The sequence below is a fragment of the Aspergillus thermomutatus genome, assembly GCF_002237265.1.
Source record: "Aspergillus thermomutatus strain HMR AF 39 chromosome Unknown NODE_52, whole genome shotgun sequence".
Taxonomy (NCBI): Eukaryota; Fungi; Ascomycota; class Eurotiomycetes; order Eurotiales; family Aspergillaceae; genus Aspergillus; species Aspergillus thermomutatus.
Window position 1 is genome coordinate 111,711 of NW_020798101.1, and position 19,925 is coordinate 131,635.

Here is a 19,925-nt window from a genome sequence, read left to right on the forward strand (position 1 = left end):
ATGGGGGTTTTTCTTTTCCTATTGGCTGTATGGGCGGGTCTCCTTGGGAGTATGTTTGCATTCAACAATGCCTCCGATATTTCTTTCTTAATAGTCAACCCCGACTAGATCGGGTCAAATGATACCAGACCGATGCATTCCACATGCATTGGATCAGAATTGAATACAACATTGATCACACCTTCGTTATATCGTAGCATCGGTCGTACCCTTGGTCGTACCAATCGCCGCCGATTTGGATCGGCACTTCGTGTGGCCCATCAACAAATCTGCTAGGGAATCGGCTACGGAGACGGCCAACTCGGGATCATTGATCTCTCTCAAGTCTCGCAGAACTGCAATTCCTGACCCCTTGAGCTCGTTCTCGAGAGTCGAGAACAGTGCCTCATCAGCTGCCCGGTCGTGGAACGGCTGGCCCGGCGTATCAAGCATGCTGATACCCGCCGTGGGCAAAATCACCCGCACTCGCTCCGGGTGCGCAACATGGGCTTTGAGCTTCTCCGCCATGAAACGGGCAATCCGCTCACCGTCCCCGGCAGTCGTCCGCATCAGCGTCACAGTCGGGTTATGCTCATACAGCAGCCGTTGGTTGTCGAGAAACCGCGCCGGCACCGTATCCCGCGGCCCGAAATTGACCATGTCACAGGCACCCACACTGATGATCTGCGGGATGCCCGCCGCCGCCAGACGCCGCGGTCCCGCAGAGAGCACGCCGCCGACGATCTCGTCCGCGATCTCGGACGTGGTGAGATCGATCACGGCGTCCAGCTGGCCCTCGCGGACGAGCCGCTCCATCGCTTTCCCGCCTGCCCCGGTCGCGTGGAAGACGTACACCTCGCAGTCGAGTGTCCGCTGCAGCCGCTCCCGAATGGTATCGACGGCGGGCGTGGTCACCCCGAACATGGTGATCCCGATGCGGGTCTTGCGATCGGTCCGGGCGGCTTGCGTGCTCTGCGCCTGCAACGCGCAGAACGAAACAGCCATCCCGGTCACAGCCGCCGCGGCGTTCGCTAGAATCCGGTTCAGGATGCGGTTCGTCCCGGCGATGTCGACGACGCTGTACATGAGGGTCAGGTCCGTTTCCCCGACGTAGGGCGTGACGTCGCCGCTGGCCATGGTCGAGACCATGAGCTTGGGGAAGCCTACGGGGAGGGCGGCGCGCATAGCGGCTGTTGCCAGGGCGGTGCCGCAGGAGCCGCCTATGCCCAGGACGGCGTGGATGGAGCCGGCGCGGTGGAGGTTGGTGAGGGTGGTGATGGCGTGGGTGGTCATCCGGTGGATGTATTCTGGGCGGGGGAGATCCGATATCTTTTCGGTGGAGGTATCGGGGCTGGTTAGTTCGGGATGTGTGATGGCGATGGAGGCGTGGGGGCTCGGGGTGCGGCCGATGTCCATGAGCAGGACGGAGCAGGTGTTGTGAGTGAGGATTTGTGACTGCGTGAAGCATAGTTCGTCCCATTTGGTGTCGCAGGTTCCGATGAGGACGATGGTTGGTTTGGTGTCCATCTTGTACTCGGTGATTAAGGCTACCACCAGATATATTGGTTATTACAATCGAACAAATATCCGATCTTGACCATGTTGCAGCCTGTATATCCAGAGAACAATTTAGCAATGTAGACTCCTCTATGCAGCTGCTCCAACTAAGGCGCGAATGACGCAGTGCAGGCGGGGTCGTCACATCAGTGCATCCAGCGTTAAGCTGTCTTCTTCTGTCTCTCAGTAATCACCAACACAGAGAAGAAGGGAAAACAACCTCAGAATCAAGATAATTGTCAAAATGCCTCGTCCAACAACCCGTCAAGACGTGCTGGCTCGACTCCGCCAGACCATCGCCGAGGGCTCGATCATCGTCGGCGCTGGAGCTGGTTCGTACCAGACTGCTCACCTTTCCCAGTCAATGTGATTGATGTACGCAGGGATCGGCCTCTCAGCCAAATTCATCGAAAAAGGCGGCGCAGATCTGATTCTCGTCTACAATTCGGGCCGGTTCCGGATGGCCGGGCGAGGGTCGCTGGCAGGCATGATGCCATACTCGGATGCCAACCAGGTCGTCGTCGAGATGGTTCGTCTCTTCTTTACAGTTTACACTCTACAGCCGCAAATCTAACAACGCGCCAGGCCACCGAAGTCCTCCCCGTGGTGGAGCACACCCCCGTCCTCGCCGGCGTATGCGGGACAGACCCCTTCCGCAGCATGTCCTCGTTCCTGCACCAGCTCCGCGCGCTCGGCTTCGTCGGCGTGCAGAATTTCCCGACGGTCGGCCTGATCGACGGGAGATTCAGGCAGAATCTCGAGGAGACGGGGATGGGCTACGACAAGGAGGTGGAGATGATCCGCCTCGCGCACGACATGGACCTCGTCACGACGCCGTATGTCTTTACCGTCGATGAGGGGGAGCGCATGGCGCGCGCGGGGGCGGACGTCATCGTCGTGCATGTCGGGCTGACGACCTCGGGGACTATTGGGGCGCAGACGGCGCTGTCGCTGGATGATTGTGTCGGTGTCATCCAGGAGATCCGGGATGCGGTCGTCAGGGTCAATCCCGAGGTGATTGTGTTGTGCCATGGGGGGCCGCTGGCGGGCCCGGAGGACGCAGAGTATGTGCTCGGTCGGACGCGAGGCGTGCATGGGTTCTTTGGTGCGAGTAGTATGGAGAGGCTACCGGTTGAGCTGGCGATTCAGGAGAATGCGCAGGCATTTAAGCGGTTGAAGATCAGCCAGTCGTAGGATCTATTCAAGATATTATCAGTTAGTTACTTCGGGGTCAATTGATATAGGAACCGCCGGAGCACCAAAACGGGAAATTCTCCGTGGCACAAACAGTGGAGAAGGAAAGAGATCCACTGCACTAGACTTGGTAGATTTATTCTTTCTACTCCGTGCAATGGCACACTCGACTGAATGTCTGGATGCGATCAAGGCTAGATTTGGATGCTGCGTACCGCGTGATGAGCTGCTGTAGCTGTGTATATAACGAGGGGTGACCCCGCCTATGATCGGAAGAATCTTGAACTGTTGCAACTAGAGTACATAGCATTAATTCATTACCTTGACGACATAATTCACTCAGATATAACAATGTCGCGACCTTTGGAGGGGAAATTCGGTATCGTCACTGGGGGCTCGCGGGGTATGTCTACAGCATCTACACCTACACCACGACGCTGTCGCAGCTAACGAAACCAGGCATTGGCGAAGCAATCGCCCGCAACCTCGCCGCAAAAGGCTGCTCGCTCCTCCTCAACTTCACCTCCGAATCCTCGCGCGCTCGCACAGAGGACCTCTGCGCCTCGCTGGCCTCCACCCACTTTATCCGCTGCGTCGCCGTCCAGGCCGACCTCCTCCACGCCGAAGAGGCCGTCCCCCAGATCCTCGCCGCCGCCAAACAACACTTCACCTCGCCCGAGGGCAGATTCCAGATCGACGTCCTCATCAACAACGCCGGCGTCAGCGCGGACCGCTTCCTCAACGATCCGGCCAAGGGCCCCATCGACCGCGAGTACTTCAACTGGCACTACAGCATCAACGTGCTCGCGCCGCTGCTGCTCACGCAGGCCTGCGCGGAGTTCCTCCCGACGGACCGCTCCGGCCGCGTCGTCAACATCTCCTCCGTCTCGTCGAGTATCGGGTTCACGGGCCAGACGGTCTACGGCGGGACCAAGGCGGCGCTCGAGGCGATGACGCGCACCTGGGCGCGCGAACTGGCCGACCGGGCGACGGTCAACGCGGTGAACCCGGGCCCCGTGATCGGGGACATGTATTTTGCGACCGGGGAGGACTTTTGGAACCAGATGCAGGGGTTCCAGGATGCGACGCCGCTGAGCAAGTTGGTCGAGGACGATCCGCAGCTGAAGTCGTTGAGCGAGGAGCAGATCCGCTTGATCAGGGAGAAGATGGGCGGGAGGCGGCCGGCGTTCACCAGTGAAATTGCGGGGGTGGTGGGGATGCTCTGTACGGCGGATGGCTTGTGGTGTACGGGCAGCGTGGTGTGTGCCAATGGTGGGATGAGAATGGGATTTTAGTTTTCGATATAGATCACATTGTCTTTATACATATGGGTTCCTATCGAATTGTCTGTCAAGTAAGGTAGAGAGGTACCTCCGTAGTAGTGGTACGGTAACACACACAAACTGATGTCATGTCATCATCGACGACAATTCCCGCCTCCAGCTTCAACAACAACTATCCAATTCCACCTCTCACTTCCATACCTCAGCTTGGAATCAATTGATACACAAGAATAAAATGACCTCCCTCCGCCTCAATCAATCGAACCGCCGCTTATACCACCGCCTCGCCAACCCTCTTCCCTCCCGCGTTCTCCTCACCTCCCACCTCACCCCATCCATCCACCTCCGACCTCTATCCACACACCCCTTGAGGCCACCACCCCTGGCAAACCCGTCTTCCCTCCAGCAAATCCCACCATCGAGAAGACGGTTCTCCACCGGAAAATCCCAAGCGGACCTCCTCGTCGAAGAACTCCAAGAACTGTACTTCCCCTTCCCCTTCCCCTCCCTATCCAAGACATGATACGAATCTAACAAAGACAGCTACGAAACCGCCACGGACGAATTCGAAATCGCAACGGACAGCACCGCCAACTCCACCATCTACGCCGCCTCGGACCGCGAGTCCGCGCGCGACGCCCTCAACCAGCTGGCTGCCGTGTACTCGCTCTACACGACCGAGCTCGCGGCGATGGCGGAGTCGCATGCGCCGCAGCAGACGCAGCAGAGCGATAGCGATGACCGAGGGCAGCTGGTGAATACCAAGTTTGATCCCTCGGATATCCCGTCCGGTGTGCGGGAGGAGGTGCGCAGACGGGTTGGGCAGCGGGTGAGGGAGTTGAGTAATGCTGTGGAGGCTTTGGAGGAGAGGGCGCATGCGGAGTAATGTTCCCCAGGGATTCATGAGATGTGTGAGGTTGGGTCATTATAGAGCTGCTAGCTACTGCTGCTGCTAGTATACAGTCATGTCGTGATTGGTCATCATGGAATGGTATGGTATCAATCATTGCAAAATATCCCTCTCCAACGCCGGGCAGTTGCATAAAACTTTTATACCCAGACTCCGTATACCGCCCTGTCTCTAACTCCAATGTGATGAAGAAAAAGGTATCAAACAGTGCCAAGGGGGAATGCGAATTGCTCGGTGAGCGGCGATGGGAAAGTCGTGCTGTCTGCTTTGTGTGTCGTCCGGATATGCCGTTTCAATTGGTCTACAGAGTCAGCACTGGCTAACCTGCCAAGAGTCAAACAACGTACCAGGCCGAGTAAAACTCTTGCTGCATCCAGGAAAATTGCATTTATGTTTACGTTCTCCGTGAGCTGTACTCGTCAGTCAGTCATGTACTACTACCCCAATAAGCGAGGAACATACTTAGTCGATGGCTCGACATGTTGGACGACTGTAAATGTCAGTACATTGTACATGCTATTCCCCTCCAGCAAAGGGAGTGACTTACATCGCCCGTCTGAAAGTTGCATCCTGGAAATGTGCACTTGAACGGCTTCTCACCCGTATGCGTCCGTGAATGGGTTTCTATCGAGTCAGCATCCTGACCAATAACACGGTCTGGTGACTTACTTAATTCACTGCTGTCGGTGAACGACTTGCCACATTCGGCACACTTGTACGGCTTCTCGCCACGATGGCTTCGTTCGTGTCGCTCCAGCGTTGCTTGCCGGGCAAACAGCTTGCCACAAACCGAACATTTGAAGTTTTTATCTACCGAGAAATGCTGTCAGATTCGCCTTGAGCCCCCCAGTCCACCTCATGCACTTACAGTTACTGTGCGTCAGAAAATGTCCCTGAAGCTTGGACTTCTGGGAGAAAGGCTCGTCCGGGCGGTGACATCCCTCCCAACAGCAATAGTAGCCGGTACCCTTTGCCCCTTCCACAGTCCCCATATGAGTTGCAACCAAATGCTCCTGGAGCGCGCAAGCATCGGAAAATGTCGCCCCGCAGGATCTCTTGACACCATGGCTAGTGGTGGTCCATTTGCAAATATGCACTTCCCCGTCGACGGAAGGGAACCCCGGACTTGTCAACACCGATGAGGCGCCACCCTCCAACGGCGGGGGCGTCTCGCCCGGACTGGACATCAGTTGTGAACTCACGCTCGATCGGGACTGGCGGGAATACGGTGAGTAGGGTCCGTATGGATGAACATGCGAGTGGGGGTGAATTCGACACCGATGATGCGAGCGGCATGGGCCCTTGAGAGGCACATTCCCGTTGACATTGACCGACGCTTTGGACGAATCGTGTGGACTGGGCGGCGGCAGGTGAAAGCACGTGAAGGAATCGGTCGAGCCGTTGTCCAATTTGCTTAGATGAGTGTGGCAGTTCTGGTCCTCGTGGGTGTGAATATCAGGACAGGCGGACAGGCTGGGGCACATTCCAAGCATCTGGAATACATCCGCCGGATTGACTTCATTCGGCAGGGGAAATGGCACATTCCCAAGGTGATTGTGCGAATCTCGGGGCAGAGTATGACAGTGAAAGTGAGGATACGAAGGATGACAGTGATGGAAGGCTGTCGAGAACGGAAACAGGGCGTCCGCGGACTGCGCCGAGTTGACAAGGCCCGATGTGCCATTCTCTGTAGGTTTAGATGGCTGGTGGATTTGATTATGATCGATGGTCGTTGAGGGGAGTAGGTCGCAAGCTTCCAGCGACAGCGACGGCCCCAGTCCCAGCAGTGACTCTAGATTGTTATGATCGGTGGCCTGGCCGTTGTGGTCGCTGAAGCTGAAGCAGTGTTCATCGAAGCAGACGGGGTCCGCGCTTTTGCAATTCTTGTCGTCACAGTGCGATACAGAACAAGCAGTTTCCACATCACAACCCACGAAGCCGTCACAGACGGAAGGACAGTTAACGGAACAGTCATCGACATCGCAACACGCTTCGTCAACGGCACAGTGCGTCAGCGAGGTGTGATGCTCCTCGTCCTGACAACTCCATTCTTGCGGCTGAGCGGAGGTCTCCGCGGCGTCCTGGGAGTCATTGCCATCCAGATGAAAGGCCTCCCAGTGACATTCGAGGCAGAAATCGTCTTTCTTGGTGTGGGAAGACATGGAGGGGGAAGAGATCCGCCGGCAACGGGATCTTCCCAGGCTTCAAAGCGCGAAGAATAGGGAAGACAATGGAAGATCAGAGTTCAATGGCTTGAAACAGTGAGGAGGAAAAAGAAACGAGGCGGGGAGATGATCAAGATTGGGGAAGATAGCACTGAGGACGTTAGCACGGGTCAGTTCCACATTATCTGCACAGCGCGGGCAGGGCAGGGCAGGGCAGAGGCAAGAGGTACGAGCACCTACCACAATGCGATCAATCACTGCGGAGTGGCAATATGCAATGGGAGAAATGAGTTACGCCGAGAGAATGGTAGAGAGTGAAGCAATGAAGGCCAGAGCGTGGGATTGACCGCCTGCAGTGCAAATCCAGGAGGACCTTGGGAGCTTCCCACGTGTATATATTTGACGATGGGTGACATCCAGATCTGTGCGAGGGACTTGCAGGGGAATGGATCATTGTAATACCCCGAGGTAACAGGGACTACCTAGAACTGAAGGTTAGAGCAGGATTCCCCATTTGAGCACAGAATAATACAGTACCTTGACAACTAAGATTCTTGCATATACCTTAGGTTAGGGGGGAGGTGTGTAATACCTGCCCCATCCATACAAAAAAACAAGCGAGGAGGAGAATGAGGACCCTGCGAGCAAGCACCTAATGGGTAATTGAGGACCTTGGGGGAACAAGCGTCATGTCATCCCTCCCGCTGGGCGAATCGTAGCGCCTGAATTGTCAGGCCTATCGTTAGCGACTCGAAAATCGCCAGACAAAGTGAGAGTGAGACTGTTTGCTAAGAGTCTTGCCGAATAGTACTAATGGTCTCTTGAAAGCCTCTGAATCATCATTCTACCATCACTCTCAGTCATTTACCTTACACTCCGTCGAGAATAATCTTAAAGTGGAAAAGTCTTCCACAGGGAATCTGATTCTGCCTGCCGATACCGCTTTATGTTAGGTAATCATTCTGATAAGGTACTTCAATAGGTGCCTTGTTGCCTGATCCACTTGCCAGACTTAAGAGGCGAGCTTGAATGGCTTCAATGCTCTCTTTGTCTCTCCTGACCACTAACTACCTAGTACCTGGTCCTTAGCTTCCCGGATTCGTAAGAGATCAGACGGTTTCTGTTAGTTTTAATGAAGGTATCTTCTCCAGTTCGATCTGTAGTTCTCTAATGCCACTGAGGCTCACCTTTTTTGAGTTTAAAGGCGAAGGCTATAGTACGTATCATTCCATCTGAAATCCACAGTATGAGGGAAATCGTCCTTCTCAAGGTCCAATGCTCATCTGTACTATCTCCTCCATACTTTGGTGACCCTGTTGACCTCGTCCATGGACTAACAGCCACGTGCTGACAGCCCCTGATCTCCTCCGGATCGTCATTCCGCAATGATCTCCACCCAAGTCTCCAACATCACGAACACTCCGCACTTAACACTACCACCACTCGAATCAAGTTGGATATCGGGTCATCAGCATCTCACTGTACATCGGAATCGAATCGCATCTCCAAACGAAACCATCCATCGCGCTCCTCTAGGCCGACCACTCAACCTCCTCGCGTCCAACTCTCACTCACTCTACCCATCTCTATTCTCTAGTCCATACCGTATCCCACCACAACCGGCTCACCTCACCACCCCAGCACTACAACTCCGAAATAACCCCACTCCCAGACAAATGGGAAACATCTGCTCCCGCTCCGAAAACGAAACCGAGCCCTTCTCCCAACCCGGCCGCGTCCTCGGCTCAGCCTCCAATCCCCCGCCCAACGCCGCCCCGCGCGCCCCGCTCCCCGCGAAATCAAAGGCGGGTTTCAAATCACCCGGGAGGACATTAGGCGACACTGCGCCTGAAGTTCCTGATGCTGGGAGGGCTGATGCGCGGACGAATGCTGCGATTGCGGCGCAGGTGAGTGGACCCCTCTGATGGAGTTGGAGTATATAAGGTGGCTGACTGGACGATACCTACAGAAACGAGCCGAGTCGGCGGCGAGTGCGCAAAAAGGGAAGTTAGGGTCGAAACTCGCGGCGCAAAAGGCTCGGACGCAGGCGCAGACCTTGAGCGAAGTGAGTAGGGAGCAGACTGCTGCCAGGAATATGGATGAGTCGAGTGAGGCGAGGAGGTGGAATTAGGGTCTATTGCTGAAGAAGTCCTCGACCTACACTGGACGATGGCTATCTCATTTTTTGTTGGTGTTTTTTGGAGTATATCTGGCGTAAATATCCCTGTATAGATCTTGATGTTTTCTTTGCTCATATGGCCATATACTGCTTACACGCGATAAACCGAGGCCAATATGTGTCTATGAATATTCAATTCATAACGACTATGATACAGCCAGCTAAATGGTATCGTCTCAGACAACATTGTATCGTCCTCCCACTGGTGCTCTCGCATCGCTATCCGCAGCGGCCAGGGTGCCCTCTTTGAGCAACCGCATCAACTCACGCATGGCATTCGTCACGGCGAGTTCCGTTTCCCCTTCAACAAGAATATACAGCTTCGGGTTCTCGTTCGGTCCAGGCTCCTTGCCAGTAGGATAGAAACTTCCTTTGGTGGTAATAGAGGTGCCAGTAGCCTCCAGAATCTTGGCCACATTCGTACGGTTGGTAACGGCCCAACGAGCTTTTTCTGTAGTGCGAAAACATATTAGCGGCTGCTCTCTGAACCAAAAGACTAATCATCGCAGAGAATAACTTACGAGGAAAATCGTTGATCTCCAAGGTTGCATGGAAAGCTCCCGCGTCGGGTCCGCGGTTATCGATCGGCACCCCAGACCGCATGACTCCAGCACGGCTGAGACGGGCATGAATATCAGCGACCGCCGAGCCCACCTTGTCCAATGGGTTCTTTGACGTGCCCGCCGGTTCTTTCTCGGTCTTGTGCACCGTAATCTTCCCATCAAGATCGATACCCTTGGGAACACCGGGCAGGGGGGTTGCGGCGGCGGCGACGGCGGCGGCGGCAGATTGCACCGAGGATACAGCCTTGCTGAACCGCTCGTCCGCCTTCTCGGCCTTCTCTTCCTTTTCTTCTTCGTCTTCACCCTCCTCGCCTGTCTTGTATGTCCGCCGTTCTCGCATCCGAGCTGCATCTCGCTCCTGATCGAGGCGCTCCAGACCCTTTCCTCCGAATCCAGACGCGCTGGCTTTCTCCTTGCCCGCTTTGACCTTCTCCAAAAAGGAATCGACCATCTTCTGGACGGGTTCAGGCACCTTCTGTCCACTCTGCTTCAGAGCCTTGGCTATATCCACCGAATACCGCTCTTGCTCTTCTGTCAGGAACGTGACTGCAGTTCCCGTATTGCCAGCACGACCAGTTCGTCCGGCTCGGTGAACGTAGTCTTCCAAATGGTTCGGCGCATCGTAGTTGACAACGAGCTTCAGCTGCTTCACGTCTAGACCTCGGGCGGCGACAGAGGTGGCAATCAAAACAGGGAAAATCCCGGCCTTGAAATCTGCAATCGTGGAATCTCGATCGATTTGGTCCTTGCCTCCGTGAATGGACATGCAAGGATAACCCTTGCGCATCAGCTCTCGAAGGAGAGTATCGGCAGCTTCTTGACGGTCAACAAAAATCAAAGCACGTGCATCTTCGTTGGCGTCATCCGAGTACAGGTTGCCCAAGATCTCCAACAGTCGTACAAACTTTGTGTCGTCGTTGCGCACCTCCACAATCTGTGTGATCTCAGGCGCGACAACGCTTTTGCCACCGACAACAATCTCGACCGGCTTGGTCAATGTCTTACGGGCCAAAGCCTCCATGTTCCGAGGGAAGGTGGCCGAGAACAGCACCGTCTGTCGATCGGGTCTGATATTGGACATGATCTTCATGACTTGGGGTTCGAAACCCATATCAAACATGCGATCCGCTTCGTCCAAAACAACATAAGTGACTCTTCGCAGATTGGTAACTCTGCCCGCATTCGCCGCTAGCAGGTCAATCATCCGTCCCGGGGTACACACAACGATCTCGGCACCACGCTTCAGTTCCGCAATCTGGTCTTTGATGGGAGCACCGCCATAAGCACAAACGGCCCGAAGATTCAGCGCCTTCAGGAAGGGCTTGCAATCCTTGTGGATCTGAGTCGCAAGTTCACGTGTCGGTGTCATGATAAGGCCAATAGGTCCTTCCATGTTCTCCAGCGGCCGTTGGTCTCTGATATGTCGGAACATAGGAATCAGGAAAGCAATTGTTTTACCTGATCCAGTCTTGGCCACACCGATCACATCGCGGCCAGACATGATCGCAGGAATGGCCTGTGATTGAATTGAGGTGGGATTCTCGTAGCCGAGCCTTTCAATAACGTCCAGAGTTTGCACGCCCAACCCGCACTGGGACCATTTCTGAACTGGTTTGGGCACGTCAACTCCACGCACTTTGATTCCGTCAAGTTCCAGCCGTAAGCTGGCAGCTTCTTCGTCGGTCATTTGAGCCAAGTTGGAAGGCTCGGTGTAGAACTTCTTACGGAAGGGCTCGTATTCCACCTTTTCGTGGTTAACGGCCGGGATGTCCTTCTTCTTCTTAGCTTTGTTAGCAATCGCAAGAAAGTCATCGGCGTCACCCTCGCCCACAGCGGTCAAATCTACATCGTGTTCGTCACCAAAAATGGCCTCGGGCTGCTGTTCCTTTGCTTTGGCAGATCTGGCGCCAAATGTCTGCTTTGGCGGAGCGGTCTCGGCCAGTTCCGACATGAAAGCATCTAGTGGGTCAACCTCCTCTTCCGCTGCATCGACCTCCATTTTCTCGGATTCTGGTTGATGAGGGACGTCATTCATCTCGACGTCACCGTTGGGTTGAGGCGCAGCCTCTTTTGACTGGGCTCGCAGAGCTTCACTTTGCAAGCGTTCTTCGCGCCGTTCCGCGGCAGCTCGTGCGGCAGCCGCATTCTCCTCCTCAGTCCCACCGTCCTGCATGTCGACATCATCTTCATCCTCTACGGCAGCATCCACAGCCGCCGTCTCCTCTTTAGCGTCCTCTAGTGGTGGGGTAGGTAAACGCTCCAATTTCATTCGTTTGGATTCCTCTTCACCAAAACCTAGAGTCTTAACTGCTGACGATTTCTCCGCATCTGCAACCTGCCTGGCGCCTAACCCGAAGCCGCCAACATTCCGTTTGGCTGTCAATGTGGCTATACAAGAAATAATTAGCGATCGAGACAATCTTTTGCTGGGAATACTTGACTCACATGGAGCGGTGCTGGTGGCGGCTGGAGGTTTGTTAGCTTGCACATGATTATTCATGGAGGAAAAGGAAGCGGACGCTTTGGCAGATTGAGGAACGGCGACATCTTTACCAAGCACAGACGGTGCGCTTGGGGCCGATGCTGCATTTCGTGCAATAGCCTTCGGGTCAAATTTGCCAGCATACGGGGCAGGAGTAGCATCTGTGGTCGGCGTCGCTGGAGATTGCGGAGAGCCAACAGCGGGTGATAAACCGGATTTTCTATCTATCTCTTCCAAGATACTTCTTGCCCCGCCAGCTGCAGCGGCTTCGCGCTGCTTTCGTTCTCTCTCAGCAGCTTGCTTTTGCTTCCAGGCTTCCAATTTCGCCAGCCTTTCAGCTCTTTTCTCGTCATCAGTTTGAGCCGCAGGCGCAGGGGTGGATGGCTTCGAAGTCTATTCACTTGTTAGCATCAGATCTATAGATATCTTCAAAATCAGCATGAAGTCGAACTTACTTCTCGCGACTTGGAATCCAGATTCCTTGTCCGACTATCGTCCCGTCTAGACTTGTGCTTCAAGTCAGCAGAATCGTCTGTTCGCCTCCGAGCCCGGTCGCGGGAATCATCTCGCCTGCTTCGATAATCCCTTTCGCGACTTTTCCGGCGGTGATCCCGGTCATCGCCTCTATCTCTGGATCGACGTCGATCGCGAGAACGATCCCTTCGGCTTGGTCGGTAGCTATCCTCATCCCGATGATCGTCGCGTCTGTCTATGGAGCGGTCACGTCTCCGGTACGAATTACGGTCGCGGTCACGGTATCGCCTCTGTGAGAGTTGAGAAGTTAGGACAACGATAGAGAAAAACAAAATTGCGTGACTGAAGCGGCAAGGAACATACCTCAGGACTACGAGATCTTCGATAACTCCTTCCATCATCTCGCCTGCTCTTCTCGTAGCGATCATCATCTCTGCGACTCCGTCTGGATGAAGAGTACGTGCTGCCTACAGGTGATGGTGAGCGAGTATCCCCGTGGCGAGCCATTGTTGCAGGCCAACGATGAGTGAGTATTACTGAGACTCCAAAGAACTCGAGCACGTAGTCAGAATAGTAAAGCAATTTATTACCCTTCCATTTGCCGTTAATCTGTTGTTGACGGGCAATCAATCGGCTCTGATTGTGAGTTGGTGGCGATGTTTAAGTGATTGGTTTTCGCTCGGGCTGCAGTTCTTCCTTGAGTCTTATCTTGAAGGGTCAACGCCCGCAACAGCTCTCACGTGATGTAGATCATTCAGCATATCACGTGATGTGACATTCCCAATTCGGAAGACCCAAAACGAACCTTGGACGTGACCCAGCCCCCCGGTTTCGTTTGTGGCTAGCTAACCACTGCGGCCAAGAGCTCTTGCTAGCTAGGACGACCCGTCCATCTGCCTGTGGTTTCTGAATTTCTTTCCAAGCCGACTCTTTGGATATTGATGCGCGTAACTTTCCTGTGAGCCTCAGAATCATGCCTCGAAGTATAATCCAACGCGGAGGGGGCATTCTCCGATATCTTCATCGCAGCGATGCCCTGGTTCGTCCCTCTCGCGTGGCCGTCGCCAATGGCCTTGTCCGACGCATTTCCCTCTCTACGAATCATCGTCTGATGAACCCGACTGCGAAAACAATCCGTCCTTCAGTCATTCTATCGCGCCCTTTAATCAACTTCTTTGCGACTACAAGTACTCCCGATGAGGAGACCAAGACGGCAAAGTCGAAAGGATCCAAAACTGGCAAGAAGACCACGAAGAAGCGTAGCTCGACAGCTAGAGCTAAGGCTAAGCCGAAGCCCCGCAAGAAGTTGACAGAGAAGCAGAAAGAAGCCAAGAAAGTCGAGAAGACGAAGGAACTAGTCAAGCAACTCCAGAAGACAGCGCTGGAACCTCCCAAGAAACTTATAGATAACCCTTGGAATCTCACCATCGCAACGGTGGCCAAAGAGATACAGGCTCGCGGCGTCAAAGGAACAGACTTCGTCACGCAATGTTCCCATCTTGCACAGTCGATCAGCGCGGAAGAGCGTGAGGTACGTTCGGGATAGATCAACCGGCCACTGTCCAATCGCTGATGATGTACGATTTAGCGTATTGCTGTCGAGGCAGAAGCCAACAAAGCTGCCAATGCGGCTGCTTATAACGAATGGATCAAACAGCATACTCCTCTTCAGATCAGAGACGCCAATGCAGCACGCCGCAGACTCAGCAAGATTAAGAACAAATCTCTTCCTCTTCTCCGTGACGATCGGCAGGTCAAGCGGCCTCGTACGGCATACCTGCTTTACATGCTGGACCGGACTGCCGAGGGCGACTTCAAATATATGAAGGCCAAGGATATCGCAGTGCGCGTAACAGAGGAATGGAAGGGCCTGACAACCACGGAGAAGGAGGTATGTTTGGGTTTCTCTTTCCGCTAGCAGCCATGCACCATCGGTCAATGAAGCTAATAGAGCCATTCTAGAAATACCTCAGACAAGCCGAACAGGATCGTGAGCGGTACCGCCAAGAATACCTTGAAGTCTATGGTGAAGAACCAGCAGTTTCTCGCTCAACATCCGCGTCTCCAAGTCCTTGAACTCTGTACTTTTGATAAAAGATATTGTCATCTTCACCCCATGGGACCATCACAAATCGTCATTGAGTTTGAAATGTGGGAAAGGATCGTTCACTGTATGGCTTACATGTACCCCGTAGGTATTCTTCGTCCTGTCTGCGCCCTTTATTCGGTGTCTCTTTTTCTCTGCGGTCGCTCTTGATACACCTTAACCAGCTGTGTTATTCTGTATTTTATTGATTCCTCTGATACTTGTTGTCATTTGCATCTGGAATTTCTGTAGACAATGGTATTGTAGTCCTGAATGCCTTCGAGACACATAAGCACGCATGGTCACCTCTCATTGCAATGAAGACCGGATGCCCTCGAGGCAGTAGTTTCGACGGGTGGCTATGGTAGTATCGACTCCGGAAAGCCACCGTACTTCAGCTCTACTCCTAAGGCAGTAGGATGTGACTACTAAGTGCAGATTCTATATTGGGAAGTGCAGTCTGCAGCAGATAGGTCACCAACTTACGGAGTGGCTTTGGCCAAGCCTCCAGGTAATGTTCGATTACTGGACATTATTAAGAAGGATCAACATGGAGCGTATACGCGCCATAATAGAATTGTATGCCTACTGTAGGAAAGCCGACCATGGTACTAATCGAAGTGAGAGTTGGCTCGCCCTGTAGACCAACCAGACTAGATGGATGCAACGAGTGCATGAGGCAGAAACCAATATATCCTTATCTAGTTAGACTGAGACAAGCCCATGGTTGATACATCGCATGGCGTTTGCTAGCCCTTGCCTATTTAGGAAAAGCAGATAGGGGACCTTATGGATTGGGGGATTGCCATTGTCTTTGTCAATTCTCCCTGACACATTAGTTGTTTGCTATTCTCTTTGCTTCTTAAGCTTTCTTCTCCTTGTTCTACTCTATATGTTTCTCACTCTCCAGCTTCAACTGTAGAACAACATTCTTCGTCAGAACCTCTTACGGTGAAACAGAGCAATATGCCTTTGCCTAGGAACTATCAGCAGAAGAAGAGAAGAAACTATCGTGCTCGCAAGGTAAGACACGACTTTAAGCTCTGCTGTTGTTGCATGACCCTTTCAATACTGGTTTGCACGTCTCGTTCTCAAGGACCATGACAGAAGTGAAGCCTGTGGATAGAATTTCAGTTCAGCTGCTAACTGATACAGGCCGAGCAGGACTCTGATACTGAGGACACACACAGTGTGCACTCTTCTCTCAGTCATTGCCCTAGTCTGTTCAGTCACGATGACCGTTCCTCCGTTTCTTCGGGACCAGTATCGGTGTCATCAGTGAACTTCCCACCTGACCGAGCTGCCAGCCTCCGTTTTAGACCTGAAAACATCTACCCAGACCATTTCACACTGGCGGACATCGAGGTGCCCCGAGGCCGGTGGGTTTACCTTGCATGCCCAGGATCCAAGCGCAAGTGTCCACATTGCAAAGTTCATGTGAGTCACAGCGACTGCATCGTTGTAGCAATTGACGGAGCATGCTCGAACAACGGCAAAAATGGAGCTCGCTCATCGTATGGGGTGTGCTGGGGCTATGACAACGTGCTGAACACCGCTACGGCTATTGAGGGAGACCACCACACGAACCAGGTAGCCGAGTTACGAGCTTGCCTGAGAGCATTGCATGACGTACTTGTCGTCAAATCTCTCAGGGAGGACAACGAAGGCGGTGTTCTTAACACGGTTGTCATCAAGTCCGACTCGGAGTATCTGGTCCGCGGCGTCACCGAATGGCTCCCCAAATGGAAGGAAAATGGCTGGAAGAACAGCAGGGGACTGGATGTGGTGAATCGGGAACAATTCAGGGCAATTGAGCTTTTCACCGAGTTTTTGGAGGAACGACAAATCATCGTCAAGTTCTGGCATGTACCTCGGGAGAATAATCGCGAGGCAGATGCTTTGGCGAAAGGCGTCTTGAAGGGCGTCTCGAACCAGGGATTGGGTTTGTTACCTCCATTCTAGGGCGTGCCTTTTGGCTCTGGACATTGTCATGAGTGTTTCAGTGTCCTCTGCGACAGCGATTTGTTCTTAAATCGGAATCATGCTTATGTGGTGGTGGATGTGTGTCAATGAGTGAGGATGAGCTAAAGACTGAACCAGAACGTGAAGGGCTTATGTATGCATATTTATTCAGTATTCGTTCCTGACCTTCTTCTCTTTACCAAAAGGAAATGATTAGCCATCGCATTTGTCCCAGTTGAGCAAACCAGAATGACTGATGCTAAACCTGCAGTGGAACAGTTGTACTTGAAGTCAAAGGCCAAACTTGGCTTCACCGACAAAGCAACAACAGGGGTATCACGATCGTCCTGCTTTTTCGAACGCCGTAGAGAGTGAGCCACATTCTAACTGTGTCTCTATTCAAGTTTCCGAGTCCGGCGTGCATTTAGGTACGCGGCGGGGACAACGGGAATGGCCGTGCCGTGCATGGTCTATGGGGAAACTGCCTGGGCGACAGACGACCTGTCACTGTCAATGATATGAGTCAATGCTCAAGGACAGCAGTGGTGATGGGTTAGGCTGATAACTACTTCATTCTCGGACATCGTATGAACTTGTTACTAGGTAGTATGGCTGCCAGTCAGCGCGATGATGGGTCTCGAATGCCACCTCGCCCTCTCATAGGTGGAGGGAGAGTCTTCGCCTTCGATGCGGTGAAGAAAATGGACAACAACAGAAGTTCAGAAACCCGCCAGCTTATAGTTATCCGAGGATGCTTGGCTGAGGACGAATGGAAGTCGTTGGATGTTGCTTTTCCTAATCCCTCTGCTGCCCGAAATCCCTCGTTGCATGCATTAGGAACTTGTCGAGAATCCTGTAGGTGTACGGAGTACGTTGGATGTACAATGTCACTTTCCGGAGGGGCTTTCGTGGAAAGTTTTGGATCTGTAGAATGCGAATTATTGAAGCATCTCATGCGCGGTTCCTTTGCGCTTCCTCGGATTACCACAATAATATCATTGTCTGATGTTTAAGTAGGTGTGTTCCATGTGTCGAGGCCGTGAAGTTGTATGGTTCTGTGGAAATTCTCCACCATGTCCCAGGGTACTACGTACGGAGTACTGTACTCTGTGTCTGTAAGTCCCATACAAGATGACTGACTCCGCAATAGGGAAAAGAACAACGCAAACATGCCAGGACTCATGTACAAAACATTATTATTAAGATATTGGAGTCAAGAGGGTATATAGAATCAGGTCATCTCCTTATACTTTCTTGTCTAAGGTAGGTAGATATTGAATACTCCATACATCATCCCTACTCTGGAAAAGGAGGGGGGCATTCGTTATCGATAGGATCTCCCTCCCACCGCCGACATTCCACCAGCTGTGTGAGTGGCTCGTGCCTGCGTGACTCTTCATCTTTCCTGCTCATAAGACCCCAATTTGTTACAATCCTGTGCCTTCTCCCATCTCTGATTTGACTGTTGAGTATACAAAGTATCTGCTAACTGGATGCAAATTCCATAGTCCTACGAGGTAGACCAGCGCTTGTCCTCGTTGGTCCTCCTGTCCCCAGGACCCCAGCCACCGCTTTGCAGATTTTATACCCCGTTCACAATCATACGGAGTACATCAGCTGTTCTTCCCGTGCTCTGAGTGGACAAGCCGATGAACGTGCATTGATTGAGACAATCAGACCAGAAGCAAAAAAAAAAGCAAAGAAAAAGTCAGAGATACTCCCAAGAGGGGAAGATACGGACGCCGATTTTGATATTTCACACAAACGCAAAGTACACCTCTGAAACTGAATACTAGTACACGATTTCGCGCAAACCATCTACTGCGTCCTCAACGTATTGCAGGCTATCTAACTGACCTGCGTACTCCGTACATTAGTTCGCATTCCTAGCCCACTCCATCACATACCAGTTCGTCCAATCCCGACGTGATCTTCTCAAGACGATCTTCAAATAGCTCTGCGCTCCTACGTTCCTTCCCACCGCTTGATGGTCGCGAATCACGATCCTTATGGCCTTTTGTCATATCCTTGTGACCACGACTGCTACTCCCTGGTGAACTTTTTCTTGATCTTCTCCTTCGACTCCTCTTGCGCCTCGCATTCCCGCCATTGAAAGTGCGACCCGATCACATTCTTCGCCGACTGTCGCAAATCGTGATCCTGAATTACTTCATGGTTTTGCGTTCCACATAGTGCAACCTTGAGCGGGTGGCATTTTTTGTCTTTTGTACAGGGAGGCTTTCTCGTTTTCGCCATCTCACGTTTACGTTCCTTTTCTCTCAAATTGTGTTGATTGACAATATATTTGAACTCTGTGCTTGTCAGTCGTTGAGAACAAATCTGAGTTGCCTCGACCGAGGCCGGTATATCCTCGGTATCCATGAGTTTACTATAACTACTACGTGACGGGCTACCGTTCGCCAATCGGTCGCCTTGCAGCATGGAAGCAGTGCGCATGGTTCTTAATGCTGGGCTCGCAGCAGACCTTGGAGCCTGTTTACTCCCATCAATCACTCACCACGACGTTGTCAGCCTTGACTTTATCAACAATAGGCATTGGCCACAGGACTGGTTTGGAAGGGTTGATGCCAAAGGCAGAATTACAACGCATCAAATAGGTGCTTCCCAGTTACGCTCTGAGAATGAGTATGAACGGCGCCTATTGACATCTGACGTTAAGGGCATTCTCAGCGAGGTAGGGGTCTTTCTGCTTGTCTCTTCCAGCCCTTACCCTAAGGCCATTCTGTATCATCTCGAACGATAGTGCTAACGGGCACCTCTTCTGAAAGGATTCGACGAGATCTCTAAGCTTTTTCGTGAAAAGGAATCTAGCTTTCGAGTCGGGCCTTGAGACATGGGATCCGCCAGACTACGACCAACCCCCTCCATCCTACCAGGATGCGGTGGACGACCTACCTCCTGGTTATGACACACTCTCCCCATTAGCCCGACAGAAAGACCTGGTTCACGAATCAGCGCCAGATAGAACCTCGAGAGATTTCGAGGGCAACTGTTCTTCTCGGCCTATTGACTTCGACAATCCGACCGGTATCCGAGAATACAAAGGAGGAAAGAAGAAGAAGAACAAAGG

At 52.8% G+C, this 19,925-nt stretch overlaps 7 protein-coding genes across 7 annotated transcripts; 4 read left to right on the forward strand and 3 right to left on the reverse strand.

The window, feature by feature from the left end:
• Positions 1-186: 186 nt before the first annotated feature.
• CDV56_108489 (Tm-1-like ATP-binding domain-containing protein) lies at positions 187-1,506 on the reverse strand (the record flags this gene model as incomplete). Its single annotated transcript, XM_026762108.1, has 1 exon — positions 187-1,506. One exon carries the CDS (start codon positions 1,504-1,506, stop codon positions 187-189), a length of 1,320 nt encoding a protein of 439 aa, XP_026616017.1.
• A 274-nt stretch (positions 1,507-1,780) lies between these two features.
• Positions 1,781-4,025, forward strand: CDV56_108528 (uncharacterized protein; the record flags this gene model as incomplete). Its single annotated transcript, XM_026762147.1, has 4 exons — positions 1,781-1,868; positions 1,920-2,065; positions 2,122-2,726; positions 3,074-4,025. The coding sequence occupies 4 exons, from the start codon at positions 1,781-1,783 to the stop codon at positions 4,023-4,025; spliced, it is 1,791 nt and encodes a 596-aa protein (XP_026616018.1).
• Positions 4,026-4,248: 223 nt separating this feature from the next.
• CDV56_108593 (uncharacterized protein) lies at positions 4,249-4,899 on the forward strand (the record flags this gene model as incomplete). Its single annotated transcript, XM_026762212.1, has 2 exons — positions 4,249-4,496; positions 4,557-4,899. The coding sequence occupies 2 exons, from the start codon at positions 4,249-4,251 to the stop codon at positions 4,897-4,899; spliced, it is 591 nt and encodes a 196-aa protein (XP_026616019.1).
• A 224-nt stretch (positions 4,900-5,123) lies between these two features.
• On the reverse strand, positions 5,124-7,085 carry CDV56_108608 (C2H2-type zinc finger protein; the record flags this gene model as incomplete). The annotated part of the gene is made up of 6 exons (XM_026762227.1): positions 5,124-5,224; positions 5,271-5,333; positions 5,386-5,413; positions 5,471-5,547; positions 5,593-5,733; positions 5,792-7,085. The coding sequence occupies 6 exons, from the start codon at positions 7,083-7,085 to the stop codon at positions 5,124-5,126; spliced, it is 1,704 nt and encodes a 567-aa protein (XP_026616020.1).
• A 1,388-nt stretch (positions 7,086-8,473) lies between these two features.
• Positions 8,474-9,219, forward strand: CDV56_108683 (uncharacterized protein; the record flags this gene model as incomplete). Its single annotated transcript, XM_026762302.1, has 2 exons — positions 8,474-8,995; positions 9,058-9,219. 2 exons carry the CDS (start codon positions 8,474-8,476, stop codon positions 9,217-9,219), a joined length of 684 nt encoding a protein of 227 aa, XP_026616021.1.
• Positions 9,220-9,443: 224 nt separating this feature from the next.
• Positions 9,444-13,293, reverse strand: PRP5 (DEAD/DEAH box RNA helicase; the record flags this gene model as incomplete). The annotated part of the gene is made up of 5 exons (XM_026762328.1): positions 9,444-9,718; positions 9,789-12,218; positions 12,276-12,705; positions 12,768-13,076; positions 13,150-13,293. 5 exons carry the CDS (start codon positions 13,291-13,293, stop codon positions 9,444-9,446), a joined length of 3,588 nt encoding a protein of 1,195 aa, XP_026616022.1.
• A 466-nt stretch (positions 13,294-13,759) lies between these two features.
• CDV56_108797 (uncharacterized protein) lies at positions 13,760-16,834 on the forward strand (the record flags this gene model as incomplete). Its single annotated transcript, XM_026762416.1, has 3 exons — positions 13,760-14,317; positions 14,375-14,677; positions 16,028-16,834. 3 exons carry the CDS (start codon positions 13,760-13,762, stop codon positions 16,832-16,834), a joined length of 1,668 nt encoding a protein of 555 aa, XP_026616023.1.
• Between the last annotated feature and the right edge of the window lie 3,091 nt (positions 16,835-19,925).